The sequence below is a fragment of the Dendrobates tinctorius genome, unplaced genomic scaffold (assembly GCF_039654945.1).
Source record: "Dendrobates tinctorius isolate UK_male_01 unplaced genomic scaffold, ASM3965494v1 ptg000233l, whole genome shotgun sequence".
Lineage (NCBI taxonomy): Eukaryota > Metazoa > Chordata > Amphibia > Anura > Dendrobatidae > Dendrobates > Dendrobates tinctorius.
Genome location: NW_027361900.1, coordinates 4792616 through 4816257, shown reverse-complemented (window position 1 = coordinate 4816257; position 23642 = coordinate 4792616). Strand labels below are relative to the sequence as shown.

Here is a 23642-nt window from a genome sequence, read left to right as displayed (position 1 = left end):
TTCGCCTTTTGCATCAGTTGAATGTCCAACATCAACATATGCCACTTTCTAAAACTCCCTAACTGTGCTGCCTCCCCCCCCATGGCCGGGGTCACCACCTAGCGCACGACACCGTGCGAGTGCCGTTGCCCTGGACAGGTGGGTAGGCCGACTCTTGGGCGCGGGCACTGGCACAGGGTCCCTCATAGTGCAATCAAGTGTCTGTGACGGTGGTGGTGCACACCCGCCGTCAGACACACCGCTGTACTATGAGGGGCCCAGTGCCAGTACCGACGCCCACGAGTGTGCCCCCCTTGCTTGGCCAGGGCCCCAGCATTTGCAATCTTTACCTCTCCCTGCTCCTCCGCTGTGTAATCTGGGCCGTCAAATCCATACTGTGCCTGACACCGTCTGAGCCTGCCTCCTGATGTATAGACATATATTTTGAATGTGTACGCTATCCATACATGTTATCCGGGGATACGGTACCCCTTCTAACCTTTGTGCAATGACGTGCAATCCATACTGGGCATAACACCGTCTGAGCCTGCCTCATGCTGTATAGACATATATTTTGAATGTGTACGCTATCCATACATGTTATCCAGGGATACCGTACCCTTTCTAACCTTTGTGCAATGACGTGCAATCCATACTGGGCCTAACACCGTCTGAGCCTGCCTCATGCTGTATAGACATACACTCACTGGCCACTTTATTAGGTACACCATGCTAGTAAGGGGTTGGACCCCCTTTTGCCTTCAGAACTGCCTCAATTCTTCGTGGCAGAGATTCAACAAGGTGCTGGAAGCATTCCTCAGAGATTTTGGACCATATTGACATGATGGCATCACACAGTTGGCGCAGATTTGTCGGCTGCACATCCCTGATGCGAATCTCCCGTTCCACCACATCCCAAAGATGCTCTATTGGATTGAGATCTGGTGACTGAGGAGGCCATTTGAGTACAGTGAACTCATTGTCATGTTCAAGAAACCAATCTGAGATGATTCGAGCTTTATGACATGGCGCATTATCCTGCTGAAAGTAGCCATCAGATGTTGGGTACATTGTGGTCATAAAGGGATGGACATGGTCAGCAACAATACTCAGGTAGGCTGTGGCGTTGCAACGATGCTCAATTGGTACCAAGGGGCCCAAAGAGTGCCAAGAAAAAATTCCCCACACCATGACACCACCACCACCAGCCTGAACCGTTGATACAAGGCAGGATGGATCCATGCTTTCATGTTGTTTACGCCAAATTCTGACCCTACCATCCGAATGTCGCAGCAGAAATCGAGACTCATCAGACCAGGCAACGTTTTTCCAATCTTCTACTGTCCAATTTCGATGAGCTTGTGCAAATTGTAGCCTCAGTTTCCTGTTCTTAGCTGAGAGGAGTGGTACCCAGTGTGGTCTTCTGCTGCTGTAGCCAATCTGCCTCAAAGTTCAACGCACTGTGCATTCAGAGATGCTCTTCTGCCTACCTTGGTTGTAACGGGTGGCAATTTGAGTCACTGTTGCCTTTCTATCAGCTCGAACCAGTCTGCCCATTCTCCTCTGACCTCTGGCATCAACAAGGCATTTCCGGCCACAGAACTGCCGCTCACTGGATTTTTTTTCTTTTTCGGACCATTCTCTGTAAACCCTAGAGATGGTTGTGCGTGAAAATCCCAGTAGATCAGCAGTTTCTGAAATACTCAGACCAGCCCTTCTGGCACCAACAATCATGCCACGTTCAAAGGCACTCAAATCACCTTTCTTCCCCATACTGATGCTCGGTTTGAACTGCAGGAGATTGTCTTGACCATGTCTACATGCCTAAATGCACTGAGTTGCCGCCATGTGATTGGCTGATTAGAAATTAAGTCTTAACACACAGTTGGACAGGTGTACCTAATAAAGTGGCCAGTGAGTGTATATTTTGAATGTGTACGCTATCCATACATGTTATCCAGGGATACGGTACCCTTTCTAACCTTTGTGCAATGGCGTGCAATCCATACTGGGCCTAACACCGTCTGAGCCTGCCTCATGCTGTATAGACATATATTTTGAATGTGTACGCTATCCATACATGTTATCCGGGGATACGGTACCCCTTCTAACCTTTGTGCAATGACGTGCAATCCATACTGGGCCTAACACCGTCTGAGCCTGCCTCATGCTGTATAGACATATATTTTGAATGTGTACGCTATCCATACATGTTATCCAGGGATACGGTACCCTTTCTAACCTTTGTGCAATGACGTGCAATCCATACTGGGCCTAACACCGTCTGAGCCTGCCTCATGCTGTATAGACATATATTTTGAATGTGTACGCTATCCATACATGTTATCCAGGGATACGGTACCCTTTCTAACCTTTGTGCAATCACGTGCAATCCATACTGGGCCTACCACCGTCTGAGCCTGCCTCATGCTGTATAGACATATATTTTGAATGTGTACACTATCCATACATGTTATCCGGGGATACGGTACCCTTTCTAACCTTTGTGCAATGACGTGCAATCCATACTGGGCCTAACACCGTCTGAGCCTGCCTCATGCTGTATAGACATATATTTTGAATGTGTACGCTATCCATACATGTTATCCGGGGATACGGTACCCCTTCTAACCTTTGTGCAATGACGTGCAATCCATACTGGGCCTAACACCGTCTGAGCCTGCCTCATGCTGTATAGACATATATTTTGAATGTGTACGCTATCCATACATGTTATCCAGGGATACGGTACCCTTTCTAACCTTTGTGCAATGACGTGCAATCCATACTGGGCCTAACACCGTCTGAGCCTGCCTCATGCTGTATAGACATATATTTTGAATGTGTACGCTATCCATACATGTTATCCGGGGATACGGTACCCTTTCTAACCTTTGTGCAATGACGTGCAATCCATACTGGGCCTAACACCGTCTGAGCTTGCCTCATGCTGTATAGACATATATTTTGAATGTGTACGCTATCCATACATGTTATCCGGGGATACGGTACCCCTTCTAACCTTTGTGCAATGATGTGCAATCCATACTGGGCCTAACACTGTCTGAGCCTGCCTCATGCTGTATAGACATATATTTTGAATGTGTACGCTATCCATACATGTTATCCAGGGATACGGTACCCTTTCTAACCTTTGTGCAATGACGTGCAATCCATACTGGGCCTAACACCGTCTGAGCCTGCCTCATGCTGTATAGACATATATTTTGAATGTGTACGCTATCCATACATGTTATCCGGGGATACGGTACCCTTTCTAACCTTTGTGCAATGACGTGCAATCCATACTGGGCCTAACACCGTCTGAGCTTGCCTCATGCTGTATAGACATATATTTTGAATGTGTACGCTATCCATACATGTTATCCGGGGATACGGTACCCCTTCTAACCTTTGTGCAATGACGTGCAATCCATACTGGGCCTAACACCATCTGAGCCTGCCTCATGCTGTATAGACATATATTTTGAATGTGTACGCTATCCATACATGTTATTCGGGGATACGGTACCCCTTCTAACCTTTGTGCAATGACGTGCAATCCATACTGGGCCTAACACCGTCTGAGCCTGCCTCATGCTGTATAGACATATATTTTGAATGTGTACGCTATCCATACATGTTATCCAGGGATACGGTACTCTTTCTAAATTTGGGGAATGACGTGCAATCCATACTGGGCCTAACACCGTCTGAGCCTGCCTCATGCTGTATAGACATATATTTTGAATGTGTACGCTATCCATACATGTTATCCGGGGATACGGTACCCCTTCTAACCTTTGTGCAATGACGTGCAATCCATACTGGGCCTAACACCATCTGAGCCTGCCTCATGCTGTATAGACATATATTTTGAATGTGTACGCTATCCATACATGTTATTCGGGGATACGGTACCCCTTCTAACCTTTGTGCAATGACGTGCAATCCATACTGGGCCTAACACCGTCTGAGCCTGCCTCATGCTGTATAGACATATATTTTGAATGTGTACGCTATCCATACATGTTATCCAGGGATACGGTACCCTTTCTAACCTTTGTGCAATGACGTGCAATCCATACTGGGCCTAACACCGTCTGAGCCTGCCTCATGCTGTATAGACATATATTTTGAATGTGTACGCTATCCATACATGTTATCCGGGGATACGGTACCCCTTCTAACCTTTGTGCAATGACGTGCAATCCATACTGGGCCTAACACCGTCTGAGCCTGCCTCATGCTGTATAGACATATATTTTGAATGTGTACGCTATCCATACATGTTATCCGGGGATACGGTACCCCTTCTAACCTTTGTGCAATGACGTGCAATTCATACTGGGCCTATCACCGTCTGAGCCTGCCTCATGCTGTATAGACATATATTTTGAATGTGTACGCTATCCATACATGTTATCCAGGGATACGGTACCCTTTCTAACCTTTGTGCAATGACGTGCAATCCATACTGGGCCTAACACCGTCTGAGCCTGCCTCATGCTGTATAGACATATATTTTGAATGTGTACGCTATCCATACATGTTATCCGGGGATACGGTACCCTTTCTAACCTTTGTGCAATGACGTGCAATCCATACTGGGCCTAACACCGTCTGAGCCTGCCTCATGCTGTATAGACATATATTTTGAATGTGTACGCTATCCATACATGTTATCCGGGGATACGGTACCCCTTCTAACCTTTGTGCAATGATGTGCAATCCATACTGGGCCTAACACCGTCTGAGCCTGCCTCATGCTGTATAGACATATATTTTGAATGTGTACGCTATCCATACATGTTATCCGGGGATACGGTACCCCTTCTAACCTTTGTGCAATGACGTGCAATCCATACTGGGCCTAACACCGTCTGAGCCTGCCTCATGCTGTATAGACATATATTTTGAATGTGTACGCTATCCATACATGTTATCCGGGGATACGGTACCCTTTCTAACCTTTGTGCAATGACGTGCAATCCATACTGGGCCTAACACCGTCTGAGCCTGCCTCATGCTGTATAGACATATATTTTGAATGTGTACGCTATCCATACATGTTATCCAGGGATACGGTACCCTTTCTAACCTTTGTGCAATCACGTGCAATCCATACTGGGCGTGAGAACGGCTGGCGAGCTGTTAAGCAAGCTACAGCACCTGTCCAGACAAGTACAGGGATTCCCTAGCGAGGAGACTTATTTGATTGTTTTCTATGTTGGGACAGCAATTTTTGGGGAGCACTATACTCTGGAGAATGATAGATGGGGCCCACCATACACTGGAACATTCCAAAGGTGGACATCAGACACTGGAGCAGCATTTACAGGGCCCATTATACACTAGAGCATTAGAAATGGGGCCCATTATGTTTGGAGCATTATTTGGGCCCATAAGACAGTGGAGCTTCATCCATGGGGACCAACATATACTGTAGCATTATGTGGAGCTCATCATATACTGTTTCAAACATTATATGGGACCAATGATTCTGTATGGAGAAATAGATGGGCCTCGTCATGAGATGTAAAAAGTGAGGTATTTTTCATTGTACTATACCGCTATTTCTCTGCCGTATCGGAGCATGATGAGTTGTGGTATGTGTTAGGCTGGTTTCACATTTGTGTTTTTTTGCGCTGGAAAAAAATGCATATGTGCGCATGCGTTTTTTCCCCTATATTTAACATGGGTGCGCATACCTGCGCGCTGGTAAGCGCATGTATGCGATTTTCATGCGCTGCGTTTTTTTGGGGTGTGCGTTTGTATTTTCCAGACGCAGCATGTTGCATTTTTTGGCCCTGCAAAAAAGCGCATGCGCACATATGCGCACGTTTTGCGCTAAAAATGGCCATTATAGCCTATGGATGCGCATATGTGCGCACTGGCATGCTCATGTATGCGTTTTTTTGCACATGCGTTTTTTTTTGTTAACCATGGAATTTAGGGGTTTGGGTTAGAGTTAGGGTTAGTTAAGGGGGTTTAGGGTTAGGGTTAGGGTCAGGGTCAGGGTTAGGGTTGGGGTTTGGGTCAGGGTTAGGGTTAAGTATGGTTTGGTTAAGGGTTAGGGTCAGGGTTAGGGTTAGGGTTAGGGTTAGGGTTAAGTATGGTTTTGTTAAGGGTTAGGGTCAGGGTTAGGGTTAGGGTCAGGGTTAGGGTTAAGTATGGTTTGGTTAAGGGTTAGGGTCAGGGTTAGGGTCAGGGTTAGGGTTAAGTATGGTTTGGTTAAGGGTTAGGGTCAGGGTTAGGGTTAGGGTTAGGGTTAGGGTTAGTTAGGGTTTAGGGTTTGGGTTAGGGTTAAGTATGATTTGGTTAAGGGTTAGGGTCAGGGTTAGGGTTAGGGTTAGGGTCAGGGTTAGGGTTAAGTATGGTTTTGTTAAGGGTTAGGGTCAGGGTTAGGGTTAAGTATGGTTTGGTTAAGGGTTAGGGTCAGGGTTAGGGTTAGGGTTAGGGTTAGTTAGGGTTTAGGGTTTGGGTTAGGGTTAAGTATGATTTGGTTAAGGGTTAGGGTCAGGGTTAGGGTTAGGGTTAGGGTCAGGGTTAGGGTTAAGTATGGTTTTGTTAAGGGTTAGGGTCAGGGTTAGGGTCAGGGTTAGGGTTAAGTATGGTTTGGTTAAGGGTTAGGGTCAGGGTTAGGGTCAGGGTTAGGGTCAGGGTTAGGGTTAAGTATGGTTTGGTTAAGGGTTAGGGTCAGGGTTAGGGTTAAGGTTAGTTAGGGTTTGGGTTAGGGTTAGGATTAGGGTTAGGGTTAGGGTTAGGGTTAAGGTTAGTTAGGGTTTGGGTTAGGGTTAAGTATGGTTTGGTTAAGGGTTAGGGTCAGGGTTAGGGTTAGGGTCAGGGTTAGGGTTAAGTATGGTTTGGTTAAGGGTTAGGGTCAGGGTTAGGGTTAGGGTTAGGGTTAGGGTTAGTTAGGGTTTAGGGTTTGGGTTAGGGTTAAGTATGATTTGGTTAAGGGTTAGGGTCAGGGTTAGGGTTAGGGTTAGGGTTAGTTAGGGTTTAGGGTTTGGGTTAGGGTTAAGTATGATTTGGTTAAGGGTTAGGGTCAGGGTTAGGGTTAGGGTTAGGGTCAGGGTTAGGGTTAGTAAAGTCATGGTTTGGGTTAGTGTGAGGGGCCACCTAATGTTGGAAAAAAACGCAAACGCGGTAAAAACGCACTAAAAACGCATACAAACGCATAAAAACGCTGCGTTTTTTTCATGCATGCTCATAAAAATGCTTGAAAAAAACGCAGCAGTTGTATGCTTTTGTATGCGTTTTTTCAATGCGTTTTTTTGCGGGAAAAACGCGCTGCAAAAAAAAGCAAGTGTGAAACTAGCCTTAAAGGGGCGCTCTTTCGTCCAGGGCACATGAAAACCTGCAGCCAGCCCTCCCCCCCCACAAATTTAGCCAAATAACCCCCATTTTTCAGTGCGTAACTTGTATTATGAAGTTAATTAAGGTTGACAAGCTTAAGTAAGAAGAATTGATGCTTTTGGCATTCAAATGGGCACTGTAGGTGTGTTTCCTGTCCTCTCACTGCCGACTTTTATTCCCCATTGACTTACATTGGGTTTCGTGTTTCGGGACGACCCCGACTTTTCCCTATAATCGGACGATCTTGCTCGACCCGACTTTTGGAAAAGTCGGGTTTCACGAAACGAAACGCGACCCTAAAAAAGCAAAAGTCGCTCAACTCTACTGGACATGTTTGGTGTTGCCGTAATCATAGTGATGAGGAGAATCATATTACACGGTCAATTTTACCACAAAATGTACAAAAACAGTTCACAAAAAACAATGTTAGAATTGTTTTTTCACAATTTCACCGCACTTGGAATTTTTTCCTCGTTTTTGAGTACACTATGTGGTAAAATTAAGGGAGTCATTGAAAAGTACAACTCGCCCCGCAAACATCAAGCCTCATATGTCTATGTGGACAGAGAGATAAAGAGTTATGGCTCTGGGAAGAAGGGAAGGAAAAAATAGAAACAAAAAGCGAAAATGTGCCGCAGCATGAAGGGGTTAATTGTGTCTTTCTGCCGCTTACAGGGAAAGTTAGAAATTAGTTGTGTCAGGTCAGCGTTATGTTCATGGCTTCTGATTTAGAGGAGTTGACTATAAAACACATACCTGTGATTCCAGCTTACTCCGTCTCTGGCACCGATAGGGTCCTGGTTACCAATAGGGGGCGACTGGGAAAAGATCTGGTCACAATTACAGACTAAATGGATCCGGCAATTAAATCCCTGACATCCCAATGGTGTAGATGAAGTTCTCCGCTTCTCCCCTTTCCTATAGGGGGTTTGGTGGAATTCGTTCTCTACACTCTTTATTACATAGAACAGTTTTCTCTGATCTCAATGTGTCTTATTTGTTTCTTATCTCCCCATAATACAACGGTCACAAGATCGCCGATCTGCACTTTACTCTCCGATGGTGACGATCCTCTAGACATCCGGACAGTCAGGAGCATTGGATCCCATCTGTGTCTCCCCACTATTCTAACAATGGACGCTCTCTCCGCGATCATTTCCTCCTCTATACGGTTATTACGGGGAATGACGCTGTGATGACTTCTCTTCTGGGAGAGACACAGGTCACAGGTGACTAATATTGCAGTGTGAATAGACACTTATATTTCCGGTATTTTTCTGCCCTTACATTGTGGGTTATGAGGTGTTTGGGGCTTGTTTTTTTGTTCCGCCCTTTTCCCTTTGTTGTTATCTTTCCAGTTGGTAATTGGGATTCTAATATAAGCCCATATATCCCGGGAAGTGTCAGGTGCTGGGATCTCATTATATTATTAATAACAATTTCATTCCCGATTATTCCCGTCATTTATTGCTCGTTACATTCTCTCTATATAATAACAGATTCCTCTTTGTTACACGTCCTAATACTGATCATTTATATCTCTATATTGTAGAGGAAACATTTCTAGGAGTGTATACACTTCACCACAAACACTTCCCATAGATTTTATTATCATCACTGTTATTAAGCTGCTTTTCTCTTTATATCTTTACCATATCACTGTTTATTCTCTTTTCTTACCCGTTGCACAGTTGCACTCTCACTGGTCACTTGGTGGGGTCACATTTGGCTCTTTTCACCTGCATTGTTTTGTTTCCGGACCCCCCTCACTATCACTTCACCTGACTTATCGCTACCAGATGGCTCTATGCAGCATTATCCATCTTGGTCTTACCAACAGGTTTTCATCCTGAACCTCCTGCTTCACTGGGGAAGATGTGACCGGGGAACAGCCCCAATTCCTTTAGAAACACCCCCACTTTACCCCAGAGTTATCCCCCTTGCCTGGATTAGTGCAGGACCTTGGTGTGTTGGAAACACTTATCCGTACCCTCTGAGGAAGCTGACGGGGCGAAACGCCCGTAAGAGGGAACAGTGGTGAATCTGCCATCTTTCTCTGTACACTCCCGGCATGTCATCTGTAGGATCTGTAATCCCCATCTCTTGTTAGGATGGTTCCTCCTTTACACTATATGGGCTGTGCTGTATTCCTGGGATATCCCATATAGCACTGGCTGCACTTTATATCTCCTATTTGTATCCCAGGGATGTAATGCGCTGTCAGCTCTTTATTCTCTCACTATTTATACCCTTTGCTCTGTGTCCTCTCATTATATAAGCTATTCATCTATAAGTGCACAGGATCTATTCCCCTTATACACTGATATCCAGTGATAGATCTACAATCCGGTTACATATATCTATGGATGGATTTATCTTACACTCAATAAATACGGTGCACTTATCTCATCCCCACCTTGATAGTGACGCTCTCTTAGGATACATAGTAGGCAAAAGAACACGGCACTCCAGAGAAAAAAAAAGAAGGTTGTTCGGTGCTCAAGTAAGGTTTCCAACCCATAAATATGTCCAAAAATACTTGGCACTCAAAAATGAAGAAGCAGTATATTCTTTATTTAGCATCCAGACAAAAATAGACTCATATCGTATGAACGTTTTCGGTCCAACAACGGACCTTCATCAGAAAGGTTTTTTGGTTTCTTTTGGTAGAAAACTGCAAAAGATACAGATAGGGTAATAGATATCCTTAGGTGGTAGCAAAGTCTATGCTGCTGGTATAATATAGAGGCTGGAGCACGAGTCTATCTGGTTGGAGTTAGATTAATGTGACTGGAGAAAGCAGGGCTACAGGAATGGGTTAACAGCGCTAGGAGTGCAGGCTCTGCAAACATACAGCGCTTATTGCCTGCAGGAGGAATCCAGGGTGCTCCTTACACGGCACATTTATCTAACTCCAACCAGATAGACTCGTGCTCCAGCCTCTATATAATACCAGCAGCATAGACTTTGCTACCACCTAAGGATATCTATTACCCTATCTGTATCTTTTGCAGTTTTCTACCAAAAAAACCTTTCTGATGAAGGTCCGTTGTTGGACCGAAAACGTTCATACGATATGAGTCTATTTTTGTCTGGATGCTAAATAAAGAATATACTGCTTCTTCATTTTTGAGTGCCAAGTATTTTTGTACATACACTCTTAGGATACGTTACTCTATGATGGCACTTTTGCACATGGCCACTAGAAGGAGCTACAACATTTGACATTTGCCTGAATTTTGATATCTACACTTGATTTACACAAATTATATTTTCTTGTGGTAACTCTATACTATAACATTAGAAGCTGTGTATTTTTTTAATTATTTGTATGTATACATGATTGATTACCACTTCTGTCTCTGTAAAAACAATCCCCTTTAACCCCTTTCCGACATTGGGTGTAAATGTACTTCCTCTCTTTGATGTGGGCTACGGCGGTGATGTCACATCTTTTCCGGCACATGTCAGCTGTTTTGAACAGCTGCCATTTGCCCCTAACAGCCTCTGACAGCGGCATTTAATGCACACTTCCAGCAAGCGCATCGGAAATCCTGCCCATCGGTGACCCCATCACAGGATCATGGGTCACCAATGGGTTGGCATTACAACCAAAGGTCTCCAGCACATTACAGAGTCTCACCCTTCCACTGACCCGCCAGGATAATAGCAGCTGTGACTTCAGATCTTCCAGGGTCACTACCTGTGGCATGCACACAGAGAGGAGCTAACGACAAGTGTAGGAAGATGACAGTCCATTGAGTCTATACAAGGTACAAGGCCAGTTGATCCAAAGATCACAACTTGGCTTCTCCAAACGTATCCATGGTTCCGCAATGGTCAATGTACCAGATCTTTATTCTTCCAACCGAGGCTGAAAACCCCTTGGTTGTTTCCTATAGAATGATAGATCCGTGTCCCTTGTGATGATGTTGTGGCTTCTGTCCTGTCTCTTGTCCTTTGGATGTATAGATGTCTTGGCAGAATCTCTCTGGCTGTTTCTCTCTCAGTCTCTTTATACAGAGGCCTGTAACCTATTTTAAGACTTAACAAGTGTCCCTCATTCAGTATTTCCATAAAGGGTAAGAATGGAGATGAGATTATTATAGCATTACTTGATTATTTAACCCCTTCACTACCGGAGCTTTGTTTTATTTTTTGTTTTTCACTCCCCTTTTTCCAGAGCCATAACTTTTTTATTTTTCCATCTATATGGCCAGGTAAGGGCTTATTTTTTGCAGGACGAGTTGTACTTTTAAATGACACCATTGGTTTTACCATGTCGTGTACTTGAAAACAGGAAAAAAATTCCAATTGCGGTGAAATTGCAAAAGAAGTGCAATCCCACACTTGTTATTTGCTTGGCTTTTTTGCTAGGTTCACTAGATGCTAAATCTGACCTGGCATTATGATTCTCCAGGTCATTACGAGTTCATAGACACCAAACATGTCTAGGTTCTCTTTTATCTAAGTGGTGAAAATAAATTCCAAAGTTTGCTAAAAAAAAATAAAAATTTGTGCAATTTTCCGAGACCCGTAGCGTCTCCATTTTTCGTGATCTGGGGTTGGGTGAGGGCTAATTTTTTGCATGCCAGCTGACGTTTTTAATGATACCACTTTTGTGCAGATACCTTCTTTTGATCGCCCGTTATTGCATTTTAATGCAATGTCGCGGCGACCAAAAAGACGTAATTCTGGCGTTTTGAATTTTTTTCTCGCTACGCCGTTTAGCGATCGGGTTAATGCTTTTTTTATTGATAGATCGGGCGATTCTGAACGCGGCGATACCTAATATGTGTATGTGGGATTTTTTTTTTACTGTTTTATTTTGATTGGGGCAAAAGGGGGGTGATTTGAACTTTTAGGTTTTTTTATTTTTAAACATTATTTTTTTTACTTTTGGCATGCTACAATAGCCTCCATAGGAGGCTTGAAGCATGCACAACCTGATCGGCTCTGCTACATATGGGCGATGAGCAAATCGCCCATATGTAGAAGATTTACTGCTGTGCTTTGAGCGCCAACAACCGGGCGGGGCTCAAAGCCATCTGCCTGGAACAACCATAGAGGTCTCTATGAGACCTGTGGCTGTCCAGGCAACGTGACGCCGACCCCCGATCACATGACGGGGGTCAGCGATGAGCTCACTTCCGGCCCGGCGGCCAGAAGTGCTATTTAAATGCCCGCTGTCAGCTTTGACAGCGGGATTTAACTAGATAATAGGCGTGGGCGGACTGCGATTCCATTCACACCTAATGCGGGCACATGTCAGCTGTTCATAACAGCTGACATGTCGCGGCTTTGAGGTGGGCTCACCGCCGGAGCCCACCTTAAAGCGTGGGACCTTACCGATGATGAACTATTACTTCATCGGTAAGGAAGGGGTTAAACTATTTGCATAGTTTTTCCCTCTATGCTTTAGAAGTCAACAAACTGGCTCCATAACACAATGTATAATTAGCATATCAGCAAACATCAGTAGTGATCAAGGATAAGCGCACAATAAAAGTCAATATTACCGACTTACACAAACAAAAGTCTGTTTTCCTGACCAACCAGAAATCAACACTTAAATTTGAAACCAACATACAGATAACATTCTATTATTCTTCATTTTCTAAAAAATAGTCATCTGGTTCATTAAGATACAATGCTGTAATATTAAAAAAAAATATAAAAGTTCAAAACACCTCCTTTCAAAATAAAACAATAAAAAAATCAAACATACACATATTTGTTATAGCCGCGTTCAGAATCACCCGGTCACTATAAAAAAGAATTAAGCCGATCGCTAAATGGCGTAACGAGAAAAAATGTAAAAACCCCAGAATTACTTTTTTTGGTGGCCGCAACATTGCATTGCAATGCAATAAAGGATGACCAAAAGATCGTATCTAGAGTTGAGCGACTTTTGTTTTTTTAGGGTCGAGTTTCGTTTCGTGAAACCCGACTTTTCCAAAAGTCGGGTCGAGCAAGATCCAAAACACGAAACCCAATGTAAGTCAATGGGGAATAAAAGTCGGCAGTGAGAGGAGGACAGGAAACACACCTACAGTGCCCATTTGAATGCCAAAAGCATCAATTCTTCTTACTTAAGCTTGTCAACCTTAATTAACTTCATAATACAAGTTACGCACTGAAAAATGGGGGTTATTTGGCTAAAGTTGTGGGGGGGTAGGGCTGGCTCCAGGTTTTCATGTGCCCTGGGCGAAAGAGCGCCCCTTTAACACATACCACAACTCATCATGCTCTGATACGGCAGAGAAATAGCGGTATAGTACAATGAAAAATACCTCACTTTTTACATCTCATGACGAGGCCCATCTATTTCTCCATACAGAATCATTGGTCCCATATAATGTTTGAAACAGTATATGATGAGCTCCACATAATGCTACAGTATATGTTGGTCCCCATGGATGAAGCTCCACTGTCTTATGGGCCCAAATAATGCTCCAAACATAATGGGCCCCATTTCTAATGCTCTAGTGTATAATGGGCCCTGTAAATGCTGCTCCAGTGTCTGATGTCCACCTTTGGAATGTTCCAGTGTATGGTGGGCCCCATCTATCATTCTCCAGAGTATAGTGCTCCCCAAAAATTGCTGTCCCAACATTGAAAACAATCAAATAAGTCTCCTCGCTAGGGAATCCCTGTACTTGTCTGGACTCCTCGTCGTCCCCATCTTCCATCTCACTGCACAGTATTTCAACCTTGCAAGCAGGGGGGGCCCACTCGTTGGCGACGGCACTGGCACAGGGCCCCTGATAGTACGGTGGTGTGTCTGACGGCGGGTGTGCACCACCACCGTCAGAGACACTTGATTGCACTATGAGGGACCCTGTGCCAGTGCCAGCGCCCAAGAGTCGGCCTACCCACCTGTCCAGGGCAACGGCACTCGCACGTTGTCGTGCGCTAGGTGGTGACCCCGGCCATGGGGGGGGAGGCAGCACAGTTAGGGAGTTTTAGAAAGTGGCATATGTTGATGTTGGACATTCAGCTGATGCAAAAGGCGAAATAGGTCAAGTCCCAGGAAGAGGTGGACCAAAGCAAGCCATTTTTCTGTCACCCTATGTGTCATCAGGGGAAGGTGGGACAAAATCCTTGGAAACCCATGCATGGTTCATTTTAATGAAGGTTAGATCATCCACATTTTGGGTTGACAGACGGGTCCTTTTTTCTGTCAGGATTGATCCAGCTGCACTGAAGACTCTTTCCGATAGCACACTTGCAGCTGGGCAAGCGAGCTCCTGTAAGGCATATTGGGCCAATTCAGGCCAGGTGTCCAGTTTAGCGGCCCAATAGTCAAAGGGGAATGACCTGTGTGGGAGAACATCGATATGGGAGGAAAAGTAGTTTGTAACCATAGTTGACAACTGCTGTCTCCTGTCACTTTCCATCGATGCCGTATTACCAGTTGTGTGAGCGGTATTTGAAAAATCAGTCCACAACATTGTCATGAAACCCCTGTCTCCAACGCCACTTCTGCTGTGTGCACCACGAACACCTCTGCCAAGCTGCCCCCGGCCCGTACGGCTCGTGTGAGAACCATCACCGCTGCTGTGTGCTGGGAATGCCTCAAGCAACCGATTTACCAGAGTTGCTTGTTTATTAGCCAATATTAGGTCAAGGTTCTCCTGTGGCATGATGTTTTGTAATTTGCCTTTATAGCGTGGATCCAGGATGCTGGCCAACCAGTAGTCGTCATCGTTCATCATTTTGGCAATGCGGGGGTCCCTTTTTAGGATCTGCAAGGCATAATCTGACATGTGGGCCAATGTTCCCGGTGTCAATGATGCACTGAGAGTGCTGGGTGGAGGAGCATTTTCTGGCAAATCCACATCCCTCCAGTCACGCACAAACCCTGTACCAGACCTTGCCACGCCAACATTTTCACTTGCCCCACGAGATGCATCCTCCTCCCCTAAGTAATCATCCCCATCATCATCCTCCTCCTCCTCTTCTTCCTCCACCTCGTCCAGGAGAGGTCCCTGAGCAGACAATGGCTGAATGTCATCAAGGATTCCCTCCTCCTCTTCCTCCTCATCAACATTGGCTGCAGACGCCTGCTCCTTAAGGTGCGTCAAAGTTTGCATGAGCAAACGCATAAGTGGGATGCTCATGCTTAGGATGGCGTCGTCTGCGCTTACCAGCCGTGTGCATTCCTCAAAACACTGAAGGACTTTACAGAGGTCTTTCAGCTTCGACCACTGCACACCTGTCAACTCCATGTCTGCTCTCAAAGTGCCTGGCCGTGTATCCTCCCACAAATGCATTATGGCCTGCCTCTGCTCGCACAGCCGCTCCACCATGTGCAGGGTGGAGTTCCACCTTGTTGCAATGTCGATAATGAGGCGGTGGTTGGGAAGGTGGAGCAATCGCTGCAGCTTCTGCATACGAACGGAGTGTACAGGCAACCGGCGGATGTGCGCGCACAGTCTTCGCACCATCTGGAGCAGGGCTGTTAACTCCGGATAATTTTTGAGGAAGCACTGCACCACCAGGTTCAAGGTGTGAGCCAAGCAAGGTATGTGGCTGAGTTTTGAAAGGGCTATGGCTGCCACAAAATTACGGCCGTTATCACTAACTACCTTGCCTGCCTCAAGATGTACACTGCCCAGCCATGACTCAGTTTGTCGCTTCAAGTACTCGGCCAGCACCTCGGCGGTGTGTCTGTTGCCCAAACACATCATCTGCAACACAGCCTGCTGACGCTTTCCACTAGCTGCTCGATGGGGGGACACATCGTGTGCAACAGTGGCAGCTGCAGATGGAGTGCTCGTACGACTGCGCTCTGTGGACGAGCTTTCGCTTCTGGAGGAGGAGGAGGGTCGAACGCCTACAGCCAACTGTTTCCTATACCGTGGGCTAGGCAGCACTGTCCCACCACCGCTGTCCCCTGTGGACCCTGCATCCACCACATTAACCCAGTGCGCAGTGATGGACACGTAACGGCCCTGGCCATGCCGACTGGACCATGCATCAGTTGTGAGGTGCACCTTTCCGCTCACTGACTGCTTGAGTGCATGGACAATGCGGTCTTTCACATGATGGTGGAGGGCTGGGATGGCTTTGCGAGAGAAGAAGTGGCGACTGGGTAGGTCATAGCGTGGTACTGCATAGGCCATGAGTTTGCGGAAAGCTGTGCTTTCCACCAACCGAAAGGGCATCATCTCAAATGAGATTAGTTTGGCAATGTGGGCGTTCAAACCCAGTGTACGCGGATGAGAGACTGAGTACTTTCTTGACCTACTCATAGTGTCTGGGAGGGTGAGCTGGACTTGAGAGCTGCATATGGTGGAAGTAGCGGTGGACAGGGCGGACTGAGAGAGGGTTGATGATGGTGATGGAGTTGTTGTTCTTTCTGATGGCCTAGAATCAGTCTTTCGTTGATATAACAGTGGGATTCCCTGACTGCTGTGGCCTTGCAACGACACCTCAACATTTGCTGCTGTGCTAACCGGTGGGCTTACAGTGGGGGAAACAATGTAGCATTGCTGACTACTTTCGTTGTGATCAGTTGCACATGTGGCACTTGAGGTTTTGGTGTTGTGTCCACGCTTGCAAGTGCATGCTGGTTAAATGTCTAAGCATGCAACTGGTATTCAAATTTTTCAGATTTTTCCCTCGGCTAAAGGTCTTTGCGCACTTCTTACAGATAACCTTGGCCTGATCATGAGGATTTTGTTCAAAAAAGTGCCACACTGCACTCTTCCTACTTTGGCAGACATTTTGCGGCCTAGCACGCTGTGATCTTTTGACCCTCTGGACAAGCTGTCCAGCAACTATTTTGATGTTTGGAACCTGTCTTTGGAGTGCTCCGGGCCTGCCAGATAACAGCTGTTGCGATGTCGATGTCTGCTGTGGATGCTCCTCATCTGAGCTATTGGAAGCAGCACCCTCTTCCCCCAATGGATGCCAATCTGGGTCAACAACTGGGTCATCCATCACCTCCTCTTCTATGTCATGTGCACCTTCCTCTGTGTCACCGTGTATGGTGGTATAGTGTGCGGGAAGAGGCACCTGAGTCTCAGCAGGGTCAGAATCTGGCTCTGTACACTGCGAGGACAATGTAGTGCTCTGAGTGAATGTACCAGCAGAATCATCCATCAGCGGCTGTGCATCAGTGCACTCCATGTCAGATTCATCTTGGCCTAGGTAATTCACCATTTCACTTGATAATCCAGGCATGGTATGTGAAAACAGCTCCATGGAGTAATCAGTACTATGGCCTGCGTCATCCTTCAATCTTGGTTGGGGTGAAGGACACAAGGAAAGGTGTGGTTCATGAACATGATCCTCCAATGACGACTCAGTGCTTTTACTTTTTACAACTGAAGAAGAGGAGGCTGAGTCAGCAATGTAAGACAAAACTTTTTCCTGATGCTCTGGCTTTAAAAGCGGTTTGCCAACTCCTAGAAAACTAAGCGTTTGAGGCTTTATGTAGCCAGACGATGACGCAGGCTCAACACCTCCTGCATTCGGTCCTATTTTGCTCTTGCCACTACCATCAGATCCACCACCAACACCATCATTACCAGCTGCCAACCCCCGCCCAATTCCACGGCCTCTTCCACCAGCCTTCCTCATTTTTGGTAGAAATGTAGACAAAATCCAACAAACTATATAGTAATGTAAAACAAGGTACAAGGTGTCTATAGGACAGGGGAGATTTTTAATTTCTGCACACACTTGTGGACACTGGACACTTTTGGATTGTGTGAGGCCCACTGAGTATCTGAGCGCTCTGTCACAGGCTCGATGGCAGAGCTGTGACCAAAGTGACTAGAGGATAAGGGAGATTTTTAATTTCTGCACACACTTGTGGACACTGGACACTTATGGATTGTGTGAGGCCCACTGAGTATCTGAGCGCTGTGTCACAGGCTCGATGGCAGAGCTGTGACCAAAGTGACTAGAGGATAAGGGAGATTTTTAATTTCTGCACACACTTGTGGACACTGGACATTTAGGATTGTGTGAGGCCCACTGAGTATCTGAGCGCTCTGTCACAGGCTAGATGGCAGAGCTGTGACCAAAGTGACTAGAGGATAAAGGAGATTTTTAATTTCTGCACACACTTGTGGACACTGGACACTTATGGATTGTGTGAGGCCCACTGAGTATCTGAGCGCTCTGTCACAGGCTCGATGGCAGAGCTGTGACCAAAGTGACTAGAGGATAAGGGAGATTTTTAATTTCTGCACACACTTGTGGACACTGGACACTTATGGATTGTGTGAGGCCCACTATGTATCTGAGCGCTCTATCACAGGCTCGATGGCAGAGCTGTGACCAAAGTGACTAGAGGATAAGGGAGATTTTTAATTTCTGCACACACTTGTGGACACTGGACACTTATGGATTGTGTGAGGCCCACTGAGTATCTGAGCGCTCTGTCACAGGCTCGATGGCAGAGCTGTGACCAAAGTGACTAGAGGATAAGGGAGATTTTTAATTTCTGCACACACTTGTGGACACTGGACACTTATGGATTGTGTGAGGCCCACTGAGTATCTGAGCGCTCTGTCACAGGCTCGATGGCAGAGCTGTGACCAAAGTGACTAGAGGATAAGGGAGATTTTTAATTTCTGCACACACTTGTGGACACTGGACACTTATGGATTGTGTGAGGCCCACTGAGTATCTGAGCACTCTGTCACAGGCTCGATGGCAGAGCTGTGACCAAAGTGACTAGAGGATAAGGGAGATTTTTAATTTCTGCACACACTTGTGGACACTGGACACTTATGGATTGTGTGAGGCCCACTGAGTATCTGAGCGCTCTGTCACAGGCTCGATGGCAGAGCTGTGACCAAAGTGACTAGAGGATAAGGGAGATTTTTAATTTCTGCACACACTTGTGGACACTGGACACTTATGGATTGTGTGAGGCCCACTGAGTATCTGAGCGCTCTGTCACAGGCTCGATGGCAGAGCTGTGACCAAAGTGACTAGAGGATAAGGGAGATTTTTAATTTCTGCACACACTTGTGGACACTGGACACTTATGGATTGTGTGAGGCCCACTGAGTATCTGAGCGCTATGTCACAGGCAGAAATTGGCTAGTGTATCACAAACTACAAGGTGTATGTAGAATTGGGCAGAATTGGAATCTCCCTAGAGTGCAGGTCTGTAAGAACGGAACATGTCCTCGACTTATTCTCACAGAGTGACTCACTGATAGCTTCACTGTGGCTGTGATAACAGCCGTTACACGGTACTGTGTGAGGAGCGTACACCGCTGTATGGTGTGAAAAAATGCACGCTCAGTACCTCAGCAGGACAAAAAAAAAAAATTGTGATTGCTTTTAAAAAAGCAGTTTGTGGAGCAGTGGGTAAACAGCAATGCAGGAATGTCAGGAAGCCTTAGAAGGCAGCCCAACAACCAACACCACTGATACACCACTATATAGCCTCCCCTTGCACTGCACAGTGACTGGTGTGTTGTACAGGCAAAATCGCTAGCAGCAGAAGCAGTTTTTTTTTCTTCTTCTCAGCAGGACAAAAAAAAAATTGGGATTGCTTTTAAAAAAGCAGTTTGCGGAGCAGTGGGTAAACAGCAATGCAGGAATGTCAGGAAGCCTTAGAAGGCAGCCCAACAACCAACACCACTGATACACCACTATATAGCCTCCCCTTGCACTGCACACACAGTGACTGGTGTGTTGTACAGGCAAAATCGCTAGCAGCAGAAGCAGTTTTTTTTTCTTCTTCTCAGCAGGACAAAAAAAAGAATTGTGATTGCTTTTAAAAAAGCAGTTTGCGGAGCAGTGGGTAAACAGCAATGCAGGAATGTCAGGAAGCCTTAGAAGGCAGCCCAACAACCAACACCACTGATACACCACTATATAGCCTCCCCTTGCACTGCACAGTGACTGGTGTGCTGTACAGGCAAAATCGATAGCAGCAGAAGCAGTTTTTGGTGTCTTCTTCCCTGCCTAACGCTCTCCCTACAAAATCAGCAGCAGCAGCAGCTCTCCCTATTCTGAGATCAGCATGAGTAACATGGCGGTCGGCGTGCACGCCCTTTTATACCCCCTGTGACGCCCACCAAAGCAAGCCAATCACTTGCATGCCCTTCTGAAAGATGGTGGTGACCCGTGCCTATGTCATCACGTTGCCCACAGTGTCCGTGGATCCTGATTGGCTGAAAAAGAGCGCAAAACAAACTTTTGATAAGCGACTTTGGCGCGTAAGTCGCCGACCTCGTGGCCGACCTCATCCTAGGGTCGGGTTTCGTTTCATGAAACCCGACTTTGCCAAAAGTCGGCGACTTTTGAATTTTTTCGACCCGTTTCGCTCAACTCTAATCGTATCTGCACCAAAATAGTCTCCATTAATAACGTCAGCACATTATGCAAATCGTCTCTTCAGAGAGGAAGAGGACTAGAACTCTAGTGCCACCTATTGGAAGTAGCAATCCTAATAGTCAATGTCGACCCTTTAACGAGCCTCGTTACATGACTTAGGATAAAAGCCAAGCCAGAATCTTGGTATTCAGACCCCTTTAAATTTTTCACTCTTTGTTTCATTGAAGCCATTTGGTAACTTCAAATTGATGCTATCTATTCCTGACACTGGAGTGGCTAATAAATTTACGAAGTATTTAGTTTGAAGTTTGGGATCTGCCAATAAGTGGCTAGTTTTCTGTTTCGGATAACATGATACTATTTTTTTTTTCCGTTTAGTCTCGCTTGAATATAAGTCAGTATTAAATAGTCTCTTGATGAGTCATCATTGGTGAGGACGATGAAACCACTAGAAATGAGAGGCTTGGAGAGTGTGTATACGTCACCTCACCCTATATACTGAGATGTGGGGTACATGTTTTTCTATTAGTCACTTTCCGACTAACATTCAGGGGGTGAATTATGGGTATAGTTTTACATTTGGAATTAATAAACTTTAGTTTTATCCTTTTGTCAGCAATCATGAGGAATGACAAGAGACAACCCATTTAAGAAGATTTTGGTTAAAACTATTCCAACACTATGAACATAAAAAAGGCTTCTCCCCTATGTGACGTCTCCGATGTTTATTAACAGTTGATTTCCAAGTAAAATATTTCCCACATTAAGAAAATGAAAAAGGCATCTCCTCTGTGTGACTGCTCTGATGGCGATTAAGATGCACTTTCTGGTTAAATATTTCCCACATTAACAGGAAAAAGGCTTCTCCCCTGTGTGGATTTTCTGGTGCTGAACACAATCTGATTTATTGGTAAAACATTTCCCACATTCTGAACAGAAAAAAGGCTTCTCCCCTGTGTGAGTTCTCTTGTGGGTAACGAATTGTGATTTATGTGCAAAATATTTCCCACATTCTGAACATGAAAAAGGCTTCTCCACTGAGTTCTTTGGTGGATAACAAAATATGATTTCTGTGCAAAATATTTCTTTGTATATTGTATGTGAGGGTGGCTCCTCTTGGTATGCACCTATTCACATTAGTTTGGATGTGCCAGTCAGTTTTTTTGTCTCTTGCATGTTGGCTTACTGACCGAGCACTCCGCCCTCCACCAGGTGGTGATTTTAATTATAGCAGGTCCCTACTTACTCATAAATGCAGGCATTGCTGACAGAGGTGTCCACATTCACCCTGGAATTCAGACATCAGCCTTAGAGAGCTATTCACACGGTGTAGGTACCCATCAGATTTGAGGCCGCCTTGACATTGGCTGGTGGGCAGATATTTGGCCAAATTTTATGCTAAGAGTCTCATATATTTTTTCTATAATTCTAAAGCTGTATTGCAAATCTAATTACATATATTCCACATTGACATGCCTTAGCATGATAGAGTGCAACCATTCTTTGTATATAGTTTTATCCTTTTGTCAGCAATCATGAGGAATGACAAGAGACAACCCATTTAAGAAGATTTAATTGTTGTTAAATCTATTCAAACATTATGAACACAAAAAAGTCTTCTCCCGTATGTGACGTCTCTGATGTTTATTAACAGTTGATTTCCAAGTAAAAAATTTCCCACATTAAGAAAATGTAAAAGGCTTCTCCTCTGTGTGACTGCTCTGATGGCGATTAAGAAGCGCTTTCTGGTTAAATATTTCCCACATTAACAGGAAAAAGGCTTCTCCCCTGTGTGGGTTCTCTGGTGCTTAACACAATCTGATTTATTGGTAAACATTTTCCACATTCTGAACAGGAAAAAGGCTTCTCCCCTGTGTGAGTTCTCTGGTGCTTAACACAATTTGATTTATTGGTAAAACATTTTCCACATTCTGAACAGGAAAAAGGCTTCTCCCCTGTGTGAGTTCTCTGGTGCTTAACACAATCTGATTTATTGTTAAAACATTTCCCACATTCTGAACAGAAAAAAGGCTTCTCCCCTGTGTGAGTTCTCTGGTGCTTAACGCAATATGATTTAGTGTTAAAACATTTCCCACATTCCGAACATGAAAAAGATTTCTCCCCTGTGTGAGTTCTCTGGTGGGTAGCAAAATGTGATTTATATGCAAAACATTTCCCACATTCTGAACAGGAAAAAGGCTTCTCCCCTGTGTGAGTTCTCTGGTGGGTAACAAAATTTGATTTATGTGCAAAATATTTCCCACATTCTGAACAGGAAAAAGGCTTCTCCCCTGTGTGAGTTCTCTGGTGTATAACAAAATCATATTTCTTGTTAAAGCATTTCCCACATTCTGAACATGAAAATGGCTTCTTTGCTTTAGGAGCAGTTTGTTTTTTAATGCCTCCTTTGTGACTTTGATTTCCCTTAGTAGTCAGTAATGAATCAGAAGACGGGACCTGTTTCATAGGTCCAGATGACAGATCTTTGCTGTGAATGGATGATGATATATCTGAACTAACAGCAATCCCTTCAGTTATATCTTGTAGGATTTCAAGATCATCAAATTTAAAAACTGAAGATGTCAGCTGTCCTTCTGATTTCCTGGTACAGTCATCTAAGATAAAAAACAATTATTTTTTAATAAAATATCCTTGAGTTTTATAAGTTTGAACATTTCTACTTAAACTGTCCATAAAAATGGCAATCTATATAAAAAATTTTCATTATTTACCAAGACAATGACAGTTCACAGTCTAATAGAAAACCTTGTTGGATGAACCAGTAGTGTGCGGTGTTCAACTGTTTGTTCATTCTGCCTCCCAAATATCGAATAAAAAGAAACCAATCAATGTTATGTAGGCGAAAATAATACCAATTCTCATCTCACAAAAAACAAGTCCCCACTCAGGTCCATCATCTGTCATTGGAAAAACAGAGGTTCCCACACTATTAGTGGCTCAAAGGCTGCTGAAAAGCAACAAGGTTT

General features: G+C 44.9%; 1 protein-coding gene across 1 annotated transcript in view; it reads right to left on the bottom strand.

Annotated features, from left to right (window-relative positions):
- Positions 1-22211: 22211 nt before the first annotated feature.
- LOC141060285 (uncharacterized) overlaps positions 22212-23642 on the bottom strand; it is a 77410-nt gene continuing 75979 nt past the window's right edge. The window contains exon 2 of the mRNA XM_073556502.1: positions 22212-23265. Coding sequence (XP_073412603.1) covers positions 22405-23265 — 861 coding nt within the window. The 3' untranslated portion in view covers positions 22212-22404. The remainder of the gene's footprint in view (positions 23266-23642) is intronic.